Raw genomic sequence first — 22850 nt, 5'->3', positions numbered from 1 at the left:
TCAACAACTTGCAAGAAATTGTTCATGCACTCCATGTGCACAGCTCACATAGGCTGACGGAGCAATATATCCATATATTGTACACCATTACATCATGATGTAATGGTGTACAAGCAAGCTTATCCAAACTTACCTAGCCCTAAGAAATTTGCAAATAAGGATGTGACTGGCTATAAAGCACACTTACTACATTCTTTCATCTCAAAGTCAACAGAAACTAGAAACAAAGTGCATTTTCAATGTGTACATATCTGTTAAAATGCAAATTATTGTCTCCACACATGGCTAACAAGCATCAGAAAGACTGCTCTAGGTCATTTCAATATAAAATCCCTACATTGATAGTATCAAGCATCGAGCTGACTTGCAACAGCATGAGGAGCTGCATTTTAGAACACTGCTCTATTCCTAGGCGTTGATGCTGCGGAAAAAACACTTGTATTTTCAGGTTTTCAAACCACATAGAATGTAACCTCAACACCAAGCTTGTTTTTTTTCATCGAATAATTTCTGTGTGCTGAGTGGAGGGAATCCTTAATCATCACCGTGATAAGCATTTTCATCATTTTCTTTCCGGGCTTTACTCGTCCCATAGCCTGTTTGTTCCCCTGCTTCCGTATCATGGCAAATTTAAGCACTGCTCAGCATGCACATCTGTCAGTCAACCTGTTCATATCTCTGTCCTGCTGGACGACGGATGAGGAGCGACTGATCAGGGAAGTCGGGGAAATGCCCGGATCCATATGACCAATAGTGTTCTACTGATGTTCATACACACTAGGGCTGCACTACATTTTGGAAAACATGCGATAACGTTGTTGAATATTGCGATGATATGACTCATGATAAACAAATATTGAAGTATACATTTTTAATGTCTATCTGTTTAGGTTTGCTGCTAACATAGACCTCAGACAATGAACAGCCTATGCCCACCGAATGGAGAAAAAAAAAATTGAATGCATTATTTCCATTCCAGCAACATGGTTTTATTGAAGAAAAAAAAAATGCACCTGACCTACAGCCGCTATATTGACAATGAACAAATACCACCAACCAGCTGCATCTCAGTGGTACGGCAACTGCACCTCAGTAGACCAGAAAGCTCTGCAGCGGGTCATCAAGGTGGCCCAGCATATCACCGGTACCCAGCTCCCAGCCATAAAAGACATTTATCACAAACACTGCCTTCGAAGGGGTCTCAGCATCAGCAGAGATCCCACCCACCCCAACTATGGACTGTTCTCCCCCCTGCGCTCTGAGAGGTGCTACAGGAGCCTCAAAGCCCACACTACCAGGCTCAAAAACAGCTTCTTTCCACAAGCTGTTGCCCAGTCAATGTCTGTAGATATTTTTAAATATTTTGTACTCTTGCTCTTTTAACTTATTTTTAGCTTTTGGTCTTCATGTGTGTATATCTTATACTGTGTTTGTCTTGCACCGTTTGGTGATGCCACAGCCCTCATTTCATTTTTAACATGTGCCTGCACATTGTTTTTAATGACAATAAATTGAACTTCATTGCATGGCAATACAGGAACATATAGGCCTATTTAAAGCAGCTACTAGGAGTTTATATTATAAATGACTACGTAACAATCTCAATTTAAAACTTACGTCTTACCAGTTTTGCAGAGTCAGTCACTGTTAGAATTTTATTTTTTTACATTACATTTTGTTGTTACTGAGGCAGAATCAGCCAAGTGACACTACCGCCTTCTTCCAGAAGGGGGCACCAAAGTCAAAAACTCCTAGTAGTATCTTTAATTAAATGGCACCATTTATCGCAGTTCAAGCAGTCTTTTGCGATACGTATATCGCGCATGTTGACACTGCGATGAAGGTAAATTTCGATATATTGTGCAGCTCTAATACACATTGTGGTACTGGAGTTTTTTTTCCAGAGAAAAAAAAGCTTTCACGTTTTCAAACTGTTAAAAATATAGCCTTCAATTGTAAAGCTTGTCCCCCCCCCCCCCCAATTCTTTTCATAGCGCAGACTATACTTGACTAAATTCATATCTGAAGGATTAGTCACCAGCCCCTATAATTACTTAAAGACAATGTGGTATCCCACATATATACATTCATACACAGAAGAGAAACTTGTGAAATGCACTTGCAGAGTTGTGCTTTCTGGTGACCATATGCTAACATGACATACCCCCACAATATGCCGATGCAAGACTACTGGTGACAATGAATGCTTTTTGTTAGTTAATGAACAATATTATCTTACACTGATTTATGCCCATCCTGTTCTGTTTCTTAGGGGTTGCCACAACGGATTTTATAGTTTCCATCGGTACCCTGTGAGGGCACAGCGCCGATGGCGGTCGTTGTTAACCCGGGTCTCAACTGATCTGGTATGGTCTTGTCAATCTGCATACTGATTTGGCAAAATTTTACGTCAGATACCCTTCCTGACAACTACTAACCCTATGGATGAGGGCACAGGTAAAGCGTTGGATACCATCCTAGTATTCGTGGACTTGAGCCCGTGCTTGTCACCATAGTGATTTAAGAACAGCAGCTCTACCAGCACTACCCACTCTACACAGGTACGCCAAAAACCAACAAATGGCAAAATTGCTGACAATAACTCAAGGAAATTTTGATTACAAGTAGAGCCCTGCGCAGGACTGTTTTCTTAATCACACTCCTGCTGGATGTAGGACCATTAGTGCCCGGTCCTGCAATGTGTGTGTTACACTCCCACCTGCTCCCGCAATGTGTGTCCACTGCACCAACAAACATTTGCCTGCACCAATAAAAATTCTGATCATTCACACCCACACAATAGAATTCCACTGACTTTGTGTCTTCTCCCCTCCCGCAGGGAACACATTTTACTGTGTAGTAATAATAAAGAGATACATACCTGTCGGAAATAACGTATAGCGAAATTACATTCATAGTAGTGCAATAATTAATCTAGTGGAATAGGTACACCTATTCTAGGGCAAGATTAAATTTTATTTATTTTACTTATTATTTTAGAACATGCATTATTGGCTGTGGTTTGTTTTTTCCCCCCTCTTTTTCTCCCCAATTGTACTTGGCCAATTATCCCACTCTTCCGAGCCGTCCCTGTGTCTTTTGACGCAATGAGCAGTGTTGTATTCTGTACAATGATGATAAAGGCTTTCTATTCTATGTCAACAAAGCCTTTCCCAGCGACAGTCATACGGCCGAATATCTCTACAGCAAAGTTCGACACATTTCTCGGTAGTAAATATTACTGCAAAAATTGTCAAAAAATGGGGCAATGAAAAATTCAAAATATGAAAAGATGAAACTGTTCATGATTTTTACTACTTTTCAGCTTAGACTAGAGTTAAACAGAGGCCTTACAAACTCAGAAATAATAGTTATTGAGCACAACCCAAAAAGCCCGGTGTCCAGAAGCTGTTAGTCTGGGGGGGGGGGGGGGGTAGAAAGCAAGAGAGAATAAACTCGATTCATAAGCATAAATTCAATCCTACTTGCAATGGTTTAAATTATAAGTAGTTATTATCAGCACAGGCTGTACAGCTGTAATAACCTGGCCAGCCTTGACACAACCCAGTTGTAAAAATAAATAAATATATATATATACATGTATCGCACTTTTTACCCCGAAACCGTCAATGGTTTTGTTATAAGTGCTCAACTAATGTGAAGCAGACTGATATACACTGCTCAAAAAAATAAAGGGAACACATAAGCAATGCAATGTAGCTCCAAGTCAATCACACTTTTGAGATATCAACCTGTCCAGTTAGGAAGCAACACTGATTTGTGACTCAATTTCACCTGTTGGTAAATTGTCTAATTTCCACCTGGTGGAAATTAGACAATTTGCAAGACAACCCCTATAAAAGGAATGGATTTGCAGGTGGTGGCCACAGACCATTTGCCTGTCCTCATCTTTTCTGGCCGATCTTTGGTTAGTTTTTCATTTTGCTAGTGCCCTCACCACTAGAGGTGGCATGAGGCGGTATCTGCAACCTACAGAAGTTGCTCAGGTAGTGCAGCTCATCCAGGATGGCACATCAATGCGTGCTGTGGCAAGAAGATTTGATGTGTCTCCCAGCACAGTGTCCAGAGCATGGAGGAGGTACCAGGAGACAGGCCAGTACACCAGGAGACGTGGAGGGGGCCGCAGGAGAACAACAACCCCGCGGCAGGACCGCTATCTGGTCCTTTGTGCAAGGAGGAACAGGAGGAGCACTGCCGGAGCCCTACAAAACGACCTTCAACAGGCCACTAATGTGCAGGTTTCTGCTCAAACAGTGAGAAACAGAATGCATGAGGATGGTATGAGGGCCCGACGTCCACAATTGGGGCCTGTGCTCACAGCCCAACACCGTGCAGCCCGATTGACCTTTGCCAGAGAACATCTTGGTTGGCAGATTCGCCATTGGCGCCCTGTGCTCTTCACAGGTCTGGGAGGAGATCCCTCAGGAGACCATCCGTCGTCTCATCAGGAGCATGCCCAGACGTTGCAGGGAATGCATACAGGCACGTGGAGGCCACACACACTACTGAGCCTCATTTTGAATCGTCTTGAAGAATTTCCACAGAAGTTGGATCAGCCTATGTTCTCATTTTCCACTTTGATTTTGAGTATGATTCTGAATCCAGACCTTAATGGGCTAATAATTTTGATTTCCATTGATCATTCTTAGCTTATTTTGCTCTAAACACATTCCTCTGTCTAATAAATAAAGATTTTCAGCTGAAATATTTCATTCATCGAGGTCTATATTGTGTTTTTAGGTGTTCCCTTTATTTTTTTGAGCAGTATATATATATAACAAAAAAGAAAATAAAAACCAAAAAATTATATATTTACCATGTAGACGTCGAACTCATCGAGGCAGCGGAATGGCGCCTCTGTGATGGCCCAAAGAGAGAGGACAAAACAAACAGTGGAGAAGGAGCGCTCGCCACCTGACAGGGAGCGCATGTCACTCAAATCAGCTTTGTCCCCTTCACCTGGCTGCACCTGATGAGGAAGGGAGGAAAAACAGAGATGGTAAATTAAGCACTAGTTAGAAATGAAGAAAGGAAATGGATAGAAAAGACAGGGAGGGGGGAGTAGTGGAAACTGGATTTTAGAGTACTGATTTCAGGTTTAAAAATTCTGATAACATGTATATTTTTATATTAAGGGTGTCGCAATTCTCCAAATCCACGAATCAATTTGAGTTTCAATTTTAAGGTCACGATTCAATTCAAGCATCCCCCCCCCCCCCAGCACTGACGGCTATGCCCAGGGCCACCCAGCAATAATCATGTTCATCCTAAATAAGCAATGACAATACTTACCATTGAATGTGGACTGGCTAAACAGATGGACTTTAAAGACATTATAATCAGAATAAACTTTATTGGCTAAGTGTGCCTATGCACACGAGGAATTTGACTCCGGTAAACAGCAGCTTCTAGCACTTGGGGTATTGTGATATGTGATAGACATGTTTGAGGTTAAACAAAATGTGTTAAAAGTCAAGGAAAGAGTGATATGGCATATTTTATATGATGTGCGATATGTGAAAGAAATGCAGTTAAAGAGAATGTGTTAACAAGAAAACAAAGTGATATGGAATATTTTATACGAGAGGCACAAGTTCTAAGAATATATTTGAGTTTTATTGAAAGATTGTGTGTTAGACAGATGTTTTATATGGAAACCTTGTTATCTTTGTTATGTAACAGTACCAGAAAGGGGGATTTGATGTCTGTCTATAGCTCGGCTATATATATCATCGACCTGAAGGTGTCACTGTGGTTCGTGGGGAATAGTACATCTGGGTAATCGATAGGAAGAAGTGAGAGAGTGGATTAGACGACCTGAAATAAAGCGCTAGCACGACTAGCGAGTTACAAATTTAACAAAGTCTTGTTCATTCAACAGTAAGGAGTTATTGTAGAATTATAGTAACACAATTACAATTAATTACAACCACATCAAGTTCATAAGCGAGGATATAAAAAAATAAAATAAAAGACAAGTTGGCGTTCTTACGCAGTGAAACTGCAATTGGCGATGGGGGACATTTTGATTGTTGTTGTCTACTGTAAACCTAGACATACTTATCAGTACTTAAGGTTTGATTTTCATCATCCACTAGAGCACAAACTAGGAGTCATCAGGACTCTGTACCACCGAGCTGACAATGTCCCCACCAACAGAGTGGTCAGGAAAGGGGAGAATTCTCATATTAAACAGGCCCTGTTTGTTTGGTTATCCTAACTGGGTGTTTGTCAAAGCCAGGAAGATGCCCAAACACCGCATCAGCCGATCAAAGAGAGAAGGACAACAGCTGCCTAAGCGTAAACCAGTGGTGATTCCGTATGTGGCAGGAGTGATGGAACAGTTGAGACACATAATTTCCAAACAGTTGCTTTCAAACCCCAAAACACACTGCGCCAGAAATTAGTCCACCCCAAGGATCGGGTTCCCTGGCACAAATGGAGCAAATAGTGTACACTGTTAACAGACACAGGCCAAGAGGAAGACACAATACAGAAGAGCTAACGAATCAGGCCAGGACCCCACAGCCTACACCCATCTACAGGCCAGTGGCCACTCTTTCAAGAATGAGGTTGTGCACATCCATGATAGGGAGGAATGCTGGTTTGAACGCGCAGTCAAAGAGGCCACCTATGTGAAGAGGGAACGACCATCCCTGATCTGAGGCAGGGGGCTAAGAGTACATCTGTCGCCATCTTACAATAGTGTGATTGCAACCATTCCCCAATCCTCTGTGAATAGTACACATTGCTATTGAAACGCTAGTTAATGCTCACAGCAATTTGCATATGAAACTGATTGTTTTCGGTTGTTTTGCCACTATTGTTTACAAGGGTGGGGATACCTGCAGTCAGTTGAGACTGAAGAGGTCATTTAGATGAGTGATGCAACATTTCTCTCTCAATAAACATTGTCGAGATGAACTGATTCAACTTTCTGTGATGGCCCACGAACTAGTTTTTCTGTCAACGTGTTCCTTTTTGACATAATTCACGGGAAAGGCAAACTCTTGCCTCACTGACTTCAGGGAAGCAGTAGGATTTTCCAGTTCTGCTGTTTCTCCTTCCTTTCTGACTCCAGCATTGGCCACGGTGTTTCAAAGTGCAGCTGCAGGCTACCAGTAAGCTATGTCACAACATCCTGTCCTTAGACCCTCTCATTGGATAAGGAACAACTCCCTAAAAAAAAAACCTTTAACAGGGAGAAAAAATAGGAAGAAACCTCAAGGCGAGCAACAGATGAGGGCTCTCACTCCCAAGACGGACAGCATGCAGTGAAATAAGAGGTGATAAGGTGACACGTGCTTCCCTGTGACTAAGACCACTTATTATTTGTATTCTATGTCTTATTTTCTTTTTGGGAATTTTTCCCCCTTTTCACCCCAATTTTATCCGGCCAATTACCCTACTCCTCTGAGCCATCCAGTCACTGCTCCAACCCCTCTGCTGATCTGGGGAGGGCTGCAGACTACCACATGCCTCCTCCAATACATGTGGAGTCGCCAGCAGCTTCTTTTCACCTTACAGTGAGAAGTTTCACGTGGGAGGTTCACACTATCACCCCCCGGATCCCTCTCCCTCCCGAACAGGTACCCTGACCGACCAGAGGAGGCGCCAGTGCAGCAACCAGGACACATACCCACATCCGGCTTCCCACCTGCAGACATGGCCAATCGTATCCACAGGGACACCCGACCAAGCCCGAGTATGTCTTAATTATGGGTCGACTGACTTTTTTTCCCCCAGGGCCAGTACCGTTACCGATTATTGCCAAGTTATGGACGTCAATAGCTGATATTTGGTTGCAGTAAATGTAGAAATTTTTTTGCCAAAATACACAGCAACACAAACCTGCCTTTAAATTAACATATGTTCAATTGATTTTTGTGTAAAACAGAAAATATTTGAAAAAAATAAAGTACATGATGTTCAAGGCACTACATAACAATCTGAGTGGAATTCTTTTTTTTTAAATTAAAAATAACTTCAAAAAAACATGAAAATGGAATGAATTAAACTGTATGGACAGCAGGAAGTAAACTTTGATCAAACTGAATAATTATATTAAAATAACTCTACATAAATTGGTTAAAGTGCTCCCAGCAGGCTTTGACTGAACTGAATGGAAATATGTACATTAGTGTCATTATTTTCCTTTTCTCTCATCTTTTAAGTGATACTTCGGGTTTTTTGAAGTGGGGTTTTATGAGGTACTTATCAATAGTCGGTGTGTATTACCTGCAGTAGATTGGAGTCTGTGCGCTCCCAGTTTGGAGATTTGGCAGGAGTAGCCAGCATGGAAGTTGAGGATTGGGACACGGACAAAACGCATTTTAGCCACTTAAGAAAAGGCTCACCTAAAAAAATAAAATCCGTTTAAGTGAACACGGGATTGCCGGTTCAAATCCCCATGTTACCTCCGGCTTGGTCGAGTGTCCCTACAGACACAATTGACCATGTCTGCGGGTGGGAAGTCGGCCATGGGTATTTGTCCTGGTTGCTGCACTAGCGCCTCCTCTGGTCGGTCGGGGCACCCCTCCCGGATCGACAGAGGGGGGTGGAGTAGGGACCAGAACGGCTCAAAAAGAGCGGGGTAAATGGCCAGATACAATTGGGGAGAAAAAATCCGTTTAAGTGTAGGCTATGTTTTGAATATTTTCACCGCTTTATCTTGCCGTCAAACGGCCTGTTCATGCGGCACTACATTCAGATACAATTGGCCGTGTCTGTGGGTGGGAAGGCGGCTGTGAAGAGTAGGGTAATCGGCCAAGTACAATTAGGGAGAAAAAAAGGGGGATATATATAAAGAATTACTCTATATCACTCCCTCCAGGAAATGTACGACACCATGGTTCTTCTGTTACCGATATCCATCTTACTTGTACTTAATTCAACATCACCGTCATCAAATCCATTAACTGTTCAAATACATAACTGTACAATTCGATGTATACAGAATAAGCACGCCTGCATATCATACATAAACTGTAGAAACCTAACTATAAATATGCGTAACGAAACATAAAACACGTAATAAATAATAAACATACCTCGCTGGCTGCACACAACCAAGAGGGAATGAGTTCACTTAAACAAACATAATGGGCAATGTAATAAAACTTTTAAGCAGAGTATAAAAAGTTCTCCTGAAAAGTACTTCCTGCCTAGTTTTAATACAAAACGAATCAATATTTCTGAAAATAAACTACAAAAAAAACCCCCAACCAAATCAAACAATGACACAAATAACATTCATGGCAATCAAACATGGATAGCAATGACCACTGCTCTTAGCAACGCGTTACCGCCTAACGTCGTCATCTGGGATTAATGATGTATAAGACATCAAAGTATGTTGTACATGATACCACGTTTAATGACCGCCACTCTTTTAGCAACGCGCTACCACCCGATGATGTTCTATATCAAAATATGTTGTACATGGTATCATGTTAGGCAGCACGGTGGCGCAATGGTTAGCGCGGTCGCCTCACAGCAAGAAGGTCCTGGGTTCGAGCCCTGGGGTAGTCAAACCTTGGTGGGTCATCCCCGGGTCGTCCTCTGTGTGGAGTTTGCATGTTCTCCCCGTGTCTGCGTGGGTTTTCTCTGGGGGCTCTGGTTTCCTCCCACAGTCCAAAGACATGTAGGTCAGGTGAACTGGCCGTACTAAATTGTCCCTAGGAATGAATGGGTGTGTGTGTATGTGTGTCGGCCCTGTGATGGCCTGGCGGCCTGTCCAGAGTGTCTCACCACCTATCGCCCAATAACTGCTGGAATAGGCTTCAGCATCCCCGCGACCCTGAGAGCAGGATAAGCGGTTAAGATAATGGATGGATGGATGATATCATGTTTAATGACCGCCGTTCTTGTAGCACGTTCATGCACAACACTGACAATGACACTCTGTATGCAACTAAAATATCACGTTAGCTTTTTTCTTTTAGCCTTGTTACATATGAAGGTTAAGCACAGCAGTAGAAATAGCGTTCTCTGTTTGAATTGACAACCTGTTGTCGAGTTCACTTCAGACCAACGTTATGCTCTTTGGTGTGTGTGTGGGAGGGAGAGCGAGAGAGACGGCGGAACTAACGTTACGAAAAGCATGCCATAACGTTAGTTATGGCATGCTTTTCTTGCCAACCGAGTGGTTTTTCAGGCATCTGGCATGCTCCTTTTAGCTTAGAAAAGTGGTCCAACTCCTCGGTACTTCTCTTCTGTGTTGGTGTTGTTTGAGTGAGTGTCATGCTCTACTTCAGGAGAGCGAAGGCTGCGTCGGAAATGTGCATGTTGTGTAGCGGACTTTTTTTTAAATCGGCTGGCCGATGAAAATATGAAAAACGATGACTAAGGCAATACTGGGTCGATCCCTTGTCTTAGTTTTAATTGGATGCTGTGTATCAGAGTAGACTACTATACTTATGACATATATTTTTCTCCAACTACTAAAATTTATGACATCATAAAGCATAACTTATGTAAACAGAAATGACTACTAATGGTTCATTTGTACATGGTGCTCTGTACTTCATGTTCCTGAACTTGGTACTTGTGAGATAATTGAATGCATCTTGATGTTCAATCAGCTTCTGGTAATAAATCTATTACTACTTCCGGCTGCTCCCGTTAGGGGTCGCCACAGCAGATCATCCCTTTCCATTTCTTCCTGTCTTCTGCATCGTCCTCTGTCACACCAGCCACCTGCATGTCTTCCCTCACTACATCCATAAACCTCCTCTTTGGCCTTTCTCTTTTCCTCTTCCCTGGCAGCTCCATATTCAGCATCCTTCTCCCAATATACCCAGCATCTCTCCTCCACACATGTCCAAGCCATCTCAATCTTGTCTCTCTTGCTTTGTCTCCAAACCGTCCAACTTCAGCGGTCCAATATAATCGTTCCTAATCCTGTCCTTCTTCGTCACTCCCAGTGAAAATCTAACATCTTCAACTCTGCCACCTCCAGCTCCACCTCCTGTCTTTTCGTCAGTGCCACTGTCTCCACACCATATAACATAGCTGGTCTCACAACCATCTTGTAAACCTTCCCTTTAACTCTTGTTGGTACCCTTCTGTCGCAAATCACTCCTGACACTCTTCTCCACCTCTCTCCTGCACTCCCCGTTACTTTGGACAGTTGACCCCAGGTATTTAAACTCGGCTTCTGGTAATCAATGACATCACATAATACTCTTGATTTGATCGGAAAGTCAATGAATGGTCATGAATTGTACCTTTAATACTTGAGCAGTTGTTACCTTGCATAGTTTATATGCCATCGGGGGTATGTGTGAATTAATTAATTGTAAAGCACTTTGAGTGGCTGTTGCAGCTAGAAAAGTGCAATATAAAATGCAACTTGATTGATTGATGTAAAGTTCTATAACCCATTTTATTTGTATTTTGTAGTTTTTGATTTATCTTATAATTACTGTAATCAATGTTAATTTTTTTATTTTGCATCGGCAATGGGTGAGGGCTGTGTGGGAGGGGGCTGGGAATTACCAAAATATGGAGGGACAATCATTTCCATTGTATTTGTATTTTTGTACACCCCATGTTCCTTCCAGTAAAATATTATTGAAATTAAAAAAAAAGTCTGGAAAATAGTCTTAAGAGTTATGTGACTATAATACAGCACAAGCTCTTACCGAGATGGAGAGGGTTTCATTCTTGTGGTCAAAGGTCATGCTCCCTGTGTAACCTCTCTGGGCCAGCATGCTATCAAAGTAGTATTTACAGCGCGCAGACAGAAGCCTAGGACAAAGGAGTGATACAAGAAGAGTAGTAGATATATAGAGGAAGATGAAAAAAAGGGAAGAGCATGGGATATGATGAAAGAAAGTCAAGAAGGGGACAAAAAGTGACATTCGATAAATTCAAGGGTTATGGTGAAAGAATTCCTAAAATATTTTTCAGGTTTGGGGGAGTCCTAGTCGAATGAAAACATTTAAGTGCGTATACATGGCAGTTGTGTGACTGGGATATGTCTCATGGAAAACAAGCACTTTCTTACTGTTATTACCATAAAATAATTTCTATGAGCAGGTGGTACAGAGCACTGGGTATTTCTTTCTTTCTTTTTTTTTGTTTTTTTGATTCTTCTCCCCAATTGTATCCGGCCAATTACCCCACTCTTCCCGAGCCATCCCAGTCTCTGCTCCACCCTCTCTGCCAATCCAGGGAGGACTGCAGACTACCACATGTCTCCTCCAATACATGTGGAGTCGCCAGCCGCTTCTTTTCACCTGACAGTGAGGAGTTTCACCAGGGGGACGTAGCGTGTGGGAGGATCCCACTGTTCCCCCTCCCCCCTGAACAGGTGCCCTGACCAACCAGAGAATGTGCTAGTGCAGCGACCAGGACACATATCCACATCTGGCTTCCCACCTGCAGATACGGCCAATTGTGGCTGCAGGGATGCCTGACCAAGCCGGAGGTAACACTGGGATTTGAACCAGTGATCCCTTTGTTGGTTGGTAACGGAATAGACCACTATGCTACCCGGATGCCCAGCACTGGGTTTTTCTACACCTGTGCCAACACCAAAAAGCCACCAGCTGCTTTTGTTGCTCATCATACCTTTGTTGCTTCAGACAGTTTTGGAATGAATGCAGGGTAAAAACAGCCTTGTGTCAGAAATCCAATGTCATGTAAGAGAACTCAAAGCTTACAATTTCCTTCTGTAAAAGTATTAAGTCTAAAACAAGTTCAGGGATGCAAACTGGTTAGGGGTGAAAAAGGTGAGAAGGGTGCATGAGTAGAGAAAAACACAGACCCGCTGGGGGGTCTGGGGGTATACTCCTCCAGATATATATATATTTTTTTTAAATAAGCTACTAAATGCTCATTTCCGATGTCTTTTAGGCTTGCTCTGGCACTGGTCACAAGCTAAAAAAATTACAAGATTGAGCAAAATAAAGTACAAAACATTAATTTATTGAGAGCACCTTTACATATGCTCACATTTACAAAGAAAACCAGTGAGGGGCAGCCCCAACAGGTACACAACTACTAAGTTTTCAAAATTATTATCCTCCATATCTGCTCTGTGCCAGAAACTATGTTAAAATGTGAAAAGAACAATTACAAATGTGAACATGAAAGAGTATCCTATTGCTTAGAGCGGCTTTCCTTATTTTTTCCTCTTGGCCTGGACCAGTGTCTCAAGGGACCGCTTTCACTATTTTGCCATGTGCCTCAGCCTTGGAAGTCACTTTCTCAGTGGATCTGCACAAATCACATATGTGACCTATTTTGGATTCAAACTAGCAAATTTCACCGAAAGGTAATATGTTTGCATGCCTGAAAGTGACATGTCAAAAAAAGGCCTTTTTCTTGGTCAGCTCATTAATTTAATATTTATGTCAAGCACTGGTGGCAATTTTTCCAGTGATGGCTGCTTGAAAAACACAGGAATTATGGAGATGCATTTTATGTGACTTACATCCCTGTAGGCAAGGGACAAGTTTTTGGTATTGGAAGCGTTCTGGTTTTCTGTTGTAGTCCAACTAGTATTTCTATAGGAACATGCTTTGGTTGTATGCAAGTAAGCAGTCTGTGTGGGGATCGAAAGAGGTGGAACACATTGGCCGAAATGTCTGGACCTAAAACACCTACTAAAAGTATCAATGTTTGTGTACTGTGTGGAGAAACGTTCCGACCACTGTCGACTACTTGTGAAACAATCCGGTCGTGGACGTTGTCTCAAGTTGCTAATCTGACTGTAAACAATGACGGGCAGACAGAAGAGGTAGTTTTAATGAAACAGAAGCAAAAAGCCAGCAGCTACACTGAAAGCACCAAAATATTGGCCATTGTCGTTAGACGATAGCTGATAGGTTCCGAGATTGCTTACCTCCTCAACTTGGCATAAGCATCGAGCCTCTCGTTTAAAATTCCGTTCAGAGTCTTCATGAAGGAGTTGAGGCTCTTTACCTGCTGTGCCATGTTCTTATAGTTCTCCAGTGCCTCATGGTACTGCCTATATGGCCGACAGATGGATAGGGGAAAAGTAAAAGAGGTGTGTGGAGTTGAAGATAACTTTACACTGGGCAAAAAAAAAGTTGGTATAAGTACAGATGGAAACTGAATAGCACTGGACATAAATTTGTTAAATGAATGAAAATGTGTCAGTAATAGCCACTATTACAGATGCATGGTATTGAAAATGTTGCCAGTTATCTAATCATTTCATTTTGGCCAACCATCCCAATACCATGTCCTAATTTCCACCAGTGGAGTTTACCTGTTATTATACTGTAACTGCGATGTTGGTGAAGATGAGGACAGGTACAATTTTTTTTTAGCTGTCCTGATTTATTATTAAACACTACACTGTCCCCAAGTGTCTGCATTCACAGAAGGAGATGAGCACAAATTACTTCAACTTCAAAAGTAGAATGAGTAGGATCTTCCTAAAAATCAGTAGACTCATAAGAGAACAATCCCTCTCAATCCTCACTTATGACCCACTAGACATGTATGGCAGTGTCTGTATCTGCAGAGACCCTGTCCTCTGCCTGTATATTCTTATTTTGCTGTGTATGGGACGTTTCTGGGTGTTAACCTTTAGACAGTGGAACTCTAAAAACATAGCGACCAGATGAAAGATCGAGATTGTAAGCATGCATCCAAGAGGAAGCTACGACCGTGGCAGACACAGTACCAAAAAGACTTAAATACATCGAGGTGAAACACCAAGCGGACAAAGCTCGTTCCAAAACGAAAGTGAATCTGGGGTAGGCTTTCACTCTCTGGCAAGCACTGAAGGAGAGGATAGGAATGAAGAGAAAAGCGGACTTGGCCTGTACACTTGGATGTGTTCTGGCAACTGCGGTCAGGGGGTGTGCGCTTTTGGTGTCGTTGAGCCAGGGCCATCTTTGAATGTTGCGTTTACAAACCACAACCGACAAATCCTACTTGTTCTACCTTAAGTGGAGAAAATGTGTAAAATTTAATTTGGCATAAAATATCGCAGGGCCAACACACAATGGCCTGGCAGCCTGTCTAGGGTGTCTCCCCGTCTGCCGCCCAATGACTGCTGGGTTAGGCTCCAGCATCCCCACAACCCTGAGAGCAGGATAAGTGGTTTGGATAAAATATCGCAAACTTTTTGCTCTTGCCTTTGTTCTATACATAGACAGATCCTTGAATTCTTCCCTGCAATATGCTGACTTACACACTGTCTCAAGTGAAAAAAATTTGTAAATATCGAAAGGTCCTATATTTCGTTGTAGTCTGTAGCACTACCTGTCTCTCCATCAACAACTGTTTTTACTGTTAGCACACAATTAATACATCACCTTACTGGTGCAACATATTGGGCATAATTTTAATATCTGTCTCGATACCAATTGCACATTTATAAGTAATTATTGATCAATACCAATAAGCTTACTGACATGTTCACACCCTCCCTTGGCTACAGCCACAACTGATTTCATAAATGGTTGGTAAACTGTGGTTCTAGCCTTTGGTTGTTGTGTATATATTGGAAAAGGTGGGACGCTTCTGATATTCTTGCAACAATAAAATGTACACTGGTTGTCTGCAAAACCATATGTGTATTCACATATCGGAATAAAGAAGTGATGCCAGTATTGTTACAATTCTTAAGGGAAAACAACAGCTTAGCTGTAAGGTGCAGAGAGAATTGAGGAAGGGGCTAATAGTCAAAACAAGATACCTAATGATCTCCTCGCGGTCACCTTGCTGGTCTTGCTGGGTGGTAATGTTAAACTTGACACTGTTGATCTCATTGTCCAGACTCCTGGCTGTTCGACACTTCTGTATGCGCTGTGGACAGATTTCCATGGCCTTAGCCACAGATGCCTAGGCCACAGCGGGAAACACATGTATAATTTATCAAGCAAATTCTGAAATACAAAACACATGGGTAGAAAAAAACAAGTACATATTCAAAATTACAAGAAAAAAGGACAACTGATGAGCAGTGTGCGTGCATGTCCTATATATACTACTGGATCAACACCAACAAGACAGCTGATCTTCAACAACCACAACGCACACCACTGTGCACTATAGCAGTTATTGCAGCATCAACATCAGATCTTCCTTTATGTCACTCAGCAACCAGATTGCACACACACACACACCACACACCACAAAAACAATTAGAAGAGTGCACTCAGTAGGGTGCAGATCTCAGCCAGGCATATCTACCCTTCTCTGGTGTTTCAATTTGGCGACAAACCACTTCTTTTTTCGCCTACCAGGAGAAGGGGCCCTTATGTGTTTAAACGTTGCGATTTTCATGATATAAAATAAATGCAGTCGAATGACTTTTATTCATTCTAAAGCAATAAAACAGTAAGGAATCGGGAACACTATTTGTCATTTCATCTCATGTACTTGCACACATGAAGTGAAACGAAATGCTGTTTCCCCTAGCCCACAGACAAAAACACATATATTCAAACTAACAAATATATCCAAACCAAACGACAAAAAAAAAAAACATTGTCCAAGGGAACAAACACCAGCCAGGATGTCTGAACCGCCGGTCTGCATGGGTTTGCAGTTAGCCTAGCCTACCCCAATTATGCATCCTGTCAGACCGCCCTCCGTGTTTCCTCCTCGGGCGCAGCTCCAGGCAGGGGCCGTGGTCCCTGTGGCAATTGGATGAAACAGACCAAGCCCAAGCCCCGCAAGAAGTTGGTGAGTGCCTTCTGTAATTCATGAAAGAGAAGACGTGAACTGGCCAAGGCCCAAGCAGAACTGGGCTTGCCTGCTCATCAGCTGATCAGACATCCCTACCAGGTGGGGCTCGCTGCAAAAAATAATTGAAAGGGTCACAGAGCAGGAGAAAGCTCTCTCACAGGTCCTCTGTGCCGACAAGAAAATGCGACATCTGGTCCTAACTTGGACGTTCTGGAGTCCATGAGCAAGGCATTGAGTCCTCTTATGGAGTTTACAGATGCCGTGTCTGGGGACCAGAACACAGATGTTTCCTACTTGAAACCGGTCCTCAATCTTTTCAATAACCAGGTACTCAAGCCTCAGGATGACGACACTCAGCTCACCAAGACCATCAAAGGAGACATTCTAAACTACTTAAATGATAACCAGACCACCATGGCATCTCTTGTTGACCATCGGTTTAAAACAACATACATTAAAAAAGAGAGGGTGGACTACATTAAGACAAGAGCTACTGCAGAACTGGAGCCTGGTGGCTGAACAGGCAGCCCCCTTTCATCTGCTGCACAGGTTTCTGCTAAGATGAAAAAGAAGACTGAGCAGCTACTTTAAAAGAGCTGCAAAGCCAAGCCAAACAGTCCCTCAGTCAGAGTGTGCATTGAGAAGGAGCTCAACCTCTATCTCAAAACCGTGGAGGCTGGTCCAGAGACAAATCCACTGGAATGGTGAAGGCAGCATGAGGCACATTTCCCACTAGTGGCCAAACTAGCAAAGAAATGTTTGTTTATCCCTGCCACAAGTGGAAACATTATGACACGTGTTCTGCTGGTCAGTGCACAACTGAGACCAAAGCCATTCTTCTCCTGCACTATGGACCTTTGGACCAGCAGAACTGTAAACTCATACATGGCTGTAACAATCCAGTTCATCACAAAATCCTGGGAAGTGCAGTCCTGGTGGTTGGTATGCTCTGCATTACACTCTGACCACACAGCTGACAGTCTGAAGTAGGAATGTCCTGATCTGATCCATGGTATCACGTCAATACTGGCCCAGAATGCTGGATTGGATATGGGAGGGGAGAAAAAAATATGATCCAATACCTATGCAATATAAACCATGGGGAACTGTAGCTGAAACCATTGCCTAAATGCTTGTAAATTATTTCATCTTTACATTACATTACAGTCATTTTGCCGACGCTTTTATCCAAAGCGACTTACCATAAGTGCATTAGCTGCCAGATCACGCACCTCTGTTTACGTGTGTGTGTGTGTGATGTTGATATTTTTATTCTGAGGGCACATTCTCAACTGTAGCTGCAACTCAAGCTGTATTTATAATAATGATTAACATCATCTTCTTTCTGGCTTCTTCATATTAGCAGTTCCCAAGCGGTGCAGCGTGTCAAATGATAACAACAGTAGTAGAATTAGTCGCATGTGTATGAACGTTAACTATTTGTGGAATAGTCATGTAAGTGGTGTGGAAGTATTTCAAACTTAGAGGAAAAAAAATCTAACAGCCGAATGCAAAATTTGCAATGCAAACGTTTTGAGGGGTGGCAGCACTGTTGGTAGGTTTAACACCACAAACTTAATTAAGCGTTTGGAAAAACACCACACGGAACAACACCAGGAATTTCTGCATGCAACGGCTGCAAAGAAAAGCAAAATACCCTGACAGCAGACATTGACTGAATCAATAAGAAGGCGAGAGAAACTGCCCCCAGACAGCAACAAGGCGAAATCGATAACAGAGAAACTAGTTGAGTTTGTTGTCCTGGACGACCAACCCCTTTTGGTGGTAGAAAATGTGGGGTTTTGACACTAAATTGAGCACCTCGAGCCTCGCTAATACTTGGCCTAGTCGCCATTATATAATGGAAAAGGCCGTCCTTCATATGCACAATGAAGTTGGCAATTTTCTCTCCAAACTCTTGGAGAATGTAGGCACGGTTAGTTTCACAACAGACATCTGGAGCTCAGATGTGAGTCCAATGTCCTTATTGAGTCTGACCACGCATTGGATAGACTCAGATTTTACCTTTTAAAAAAGCGGTGTTGCATGACCAAGAGTTTCGTGGCTCACACACAGGAGATTCCATTACGGCAGCCACTGAGGAAATGCTGCGTGAATGGAAGATTAATAAAAACAAAGTGCATGTAGTTTTAAGGGATAATGCACAAAATATGAAGAAGGCTATGGATCAACTTGGCGTGGCGGGTTTAGGATGCTTCGCGCACACACTGCAGCTAATTGTGCAAGTGATGCACTGGCCAACGAGAGAAAAATAGTAGGCCGCTTCAAACACTTGCCCCTTGCCAAGTCACGGTTAGAAGACATCCAAGTAGAGCTAAATATGCAGCCTAAGTGTCTGCAGTAAGATGTCCAAACTAGGTGGAACAGCACCCAGTACAGGACTGAAAGCCTAATTGCACAGAAACGGGCACTGTCTGTGTATATGACCTGCCAGCCACACTAACAACAAATCAGTGGGGCCTATTGGAAAAGGCTTCCACAGTTCTGGTACCTTTTGAGGAGATGATAAGGGAGATGACTGCCTCCTCCGCATCTGTAGCTGATGTCATCCCCACTGTGTGTGTCCTGAAATGTGTTCTCAGTCGGGAAAACAAAGCTGACTAGGGGATTGAGACAATGAAAAGTATCCTCCTTGACGTAGTCAACAGATGTTTTAACAAGGTGTAATCTGAGCCATTACACTTGGTTGCAACTCTGCTGGATCCACTTTACAAAGACAGGTAAGGGAATTTCTGTTAACCTGATTCAACATTTTGTGTGTGTGAGAGAGAGAGAGAGAGTAACAAATTACTCACACCTCTGTATTGAATTTCCACTACCATTTCATTATTTTCAGAAGTCACATATCAAGTATAGGAGCAGACAAATAACATTAAAGAAATTATTTGACTATTAATATTTGATATATTTTATCATACCAAGTACATCACAAATGCAGACACTTTGAGACTTGGAAAGGAAGCGTTAATGGCAGAGGTAGGGAAGATGGAGTAAGTCTTGAAGACTACACCTGAAACTACAGCCTGCGAGCCAGCACACAAGACTCCACGGATGGAGGCACGACTACCAGCAGCCTTGGCAGTGTCTTTGATGGAATCCTGAAGGAAAGCATGGTATTACCTGGTCCTGGGATAACCACAAGTGCACAAATTCAAGTGCAGACCTACCTCAGTGAGGCAACTATTCCACGGTTGGACAATCCTTTGCTTTACTGGAAAAATAACCAACCCTGACTGCCATCCTTGGCAGCCACAACAGCTAAATTTCTCTGTGCTCCATGCACAAGTGTAGAGAGTGATAGGCTCTTTAGCACAGCCTCAATTATTATTGATGTAAGAAGGAGCAGGCTGACAGCGGAGACCGCTGAAAATCTTATGTTCCTAGAGAGGAATCTGCCCCTCTATGTGAACAAACTTAATATGTTCAAGAGGTTTGCTATGAGAAATGGCACCTGTGAAAGAGATTTTTTTTGTTTGATTTTTACAATTGTTAAAAATAAAGCAGCTAGGTCAGTAAGGTGAGTTTAAACTGTGTTTGTTAATGTTATACATATTTAAGTTGTGTTTTACAATGCCATTTGCACATAGCTGCACTGTAAGGGATAGTTTGGTATGTTTTTTTACAATTCTGAATGCTGCTGTTTAAATTGTTGTGACTTTGACCTGTTGGGTGCTTTAAGTACTGCAGTGCCTGTTTTTTTTTGTAGTGTTTAACTAAGGATGCTGAATATGGAGCTGCCAGGGAAGAGGAAGGCCAAAGAAGAGGTTTATGGATGTGGTGAGGGAGGACATGGAGGTGGCTGGTGTGACAGATGAAGATGCAGAGGACAGGAAGAAACGGAAATGGAGGATCCACTGCGGCAACCCCTAACGGGAGCAGCTGAAAGTAGTAGTAGTGTTTGAATAAAGGGTGGCAGTCTTTCATAACCAACTGTTGTTGTGGACCATATACTGGGGAGTATTTGTTTGTTCTCCATTTGAGTGAGATGTTTTTGGGTAGGTAATTGGCTATCATAAGCGAAGTGCTTCCATGTATTATTATTTGTACATGCAGGTGGCTGGCATGACAAAGGAAGATGCAGAGGACAGGAAGAGATGTAAACAGATGATCAGCTAAAAGTAGCAGTAGTAGTACAAGAGTAAAACAAAATATCGGATCGGTATTGGGATATCTCTAGTCTGAAGGAAGCCCTGGATCAGCGGTCGGGAACCTATGGCTCGCGAGCCATATATGGCTCTTCCGGTGACGGCATATGGCTCCCAGACAATTTTGAGTTGAAAATTATTTTTTTTTCAAAAAAATCAGTTTGGAACTGATTTTAAAATACTTGTGATATTTCTTAATAATACTGTGTCATTTTAAAGTAAACAGAAATTAGTTTTGAAGATAAATTTCACGGGTCACGGGTCACCCGTGGGTCGGGTCGGGAACCAATGGCTCGCGAGCATGTCCGGGTCATTGTAAAGGTGAAGAAATCAATTTTATCAGATAGCCAACTAGTTTATCCGCTTCAACCCTTGTAACGGAAAAGATGGCGAAAAGAAAAAAAGACGATGATTACCGTGCATTCCAGGCTGCGTGGACAGAGGAATTTGCATTTGTGGAGAGAGCAGGATCTGCGGTATGTCTAATATGCAATGATAAAATTGCATCGATGAAACGGTCAAATATAAAGCGGCACTTCGATACGCACCATGCTTCATTTGCATCGAAATATCCAGCGGGGGACAGCAGGAAAAGGGCATGCGAGGAGCTACAGCGGAGAGTGCAGACGAGTCAGCAGCAACTACGTGTGTGGACCAAGCAAGGTGACGGGAATTCCGCTAGCTTTGCGGGGGCTTTGGCAATAGTAAGGAATGGAAAGTCATTCACAGATGGCGAGTATGCCAAAACATTCATGCTTGATGTGGCCAATGAACTGTTTGATGACTTCCCAAATAAAGACAAGATAATCAAACGAATAAAAGACATGCCCCTGTCAGCAAGAACTGTGCACGATCGTAGCATCATGATGGCAAATCAAGTCGAGGAAACACAAATTAAGGACATAAACGCCGGGACATACTTTTCTCTCGCGTTAGATGAGTCAACAGACGTTAGCCATCTATCTCAGTGCAGTATCATTGCCAGGTATGCTGCAGGTGACACACTGCGTGAGGAAAGCTTGGCTGTTTTGCCAATGAAAGGGACAACAAGAGGAGAGGATTTATTCATGTCTTTCATGGAGTTTGCTAAAGAAAAAAAACTACCGATGGATAAACTTATTTCTGTCTGTACTGATGGTGCACCCTGTATGTTGGGGAAGAACAAAGGATTTGTAGCGCTTCTCCGTGAACATGAAAAGAGAGCCATCCTAAGTTTTCATTGCATCCTGCACCAGGAGGCGCTTTGCGCTCAGACGTGTGGCCAGGAGCTTGGCGAGGTGATGTCTCTGGTCATTCGAGTGGTCAACTTTATTGTTGCCCGAGCTTTAAATGATCGCCAGTTTAAAGCTCTGTTAGAAGAAGTTGGGAATCATTATCCCGGTCTGCTTTTACACAGCAACGTGCGTTGGTTGTCAAGGGGGAAGGTGCTCAGCCGTTTTGCAGCTTGCCTGAGTGAAATCCGGACTTTTCTTGAAATGAAAGGCGTCAAGCATCCTGAGCTAGACAACACTGACTGGCTCCTGCAGTTTCACTATCTCGTGGACATAACTGGCCATCTGAACCAGCTCAATGTGAAAATGCAAGGTATTGGAAATACAATCTCATCCCTTCAACAAGCAGTGTTTGCATTTGAAAGCAAGCTGGAAGTCTTTCTCAGGGACATTGAAACAGGTCGTCTTCTGCACTTTGAAAGACTGCAACAATTTAGAGATGCATGCTTAGCAAGTGACTCCACTCAACATCTGGATCTCCAGCAGCTAGCTGGCTTTACGTCCAATCTCCTGCAGTCATTCAAAGCACGTTTTGGAGAATTTCGTGCGCGCACTGGTCTTTTCAAGTTCATCACTCATCCACATGAGTGTGCAGTGGACAAAATCGACCTGACATGCATCCCCGGGGTCTCTATCGGAGACTTTGAGCTGGAAGTTGCTGACCTGAAGGCATCAGACATGTGGATGAGTAAGTTCAAGTCACTTAATGGAGAGT

At 42.7% G+C, this 22850-nt stretch overlaps 1 protein-coding gene across 1 annotated transcript in view; it reads right to left on the bottom strand.

The window, feature by feature from the left end:
• si:dkey-119f1.1 (Structural maintenance of chromosomes protein 6-like) overlaps positions 1-22850 on the bottom strand; it is an 81395-nt gene that overhangs the window by 3081 nt on the left and 55464 nt on the right. The window contains exons 21-24 of the mRNA XM_056294433.1: positions 15704-15849; positions 13874-13999; positions 11667-11772; positions 4838-4990 (exon numbers count right to left, since the gene is read on the bottom strand). Coding sequence (XP_056150408.1) covers positions 4838-4990; positions 11667-11772; positions 13874-13999; positions 15704-15849 — 531 coding nt within the window. The remainder of the gene's footprint in view (positions 1-4837; positions 4991-11666; positions 11773-13873; positions 14000-15703; positions 15850-22850) is intronic.

This window comes from Lampris incognitus, chromosome 15 (assembly GCF_029633865.1).
Source record: "Lampris incognitus isolate fLamInc1 chromosome 15, fLamInc1.hap2, whole genome shotgun sequence".
Lineage (NCBI taxonomy): Eukaryota > Metazoa > Chordata > Actinopteri > Lampriformes > Lampridae > Lampris > Lampris incognitus.
The sequence above is the reverse complement of the archived record's forward strand: the minus strand, read 5'-3'. Positions and strand labels throughout refer to the sequence as shown.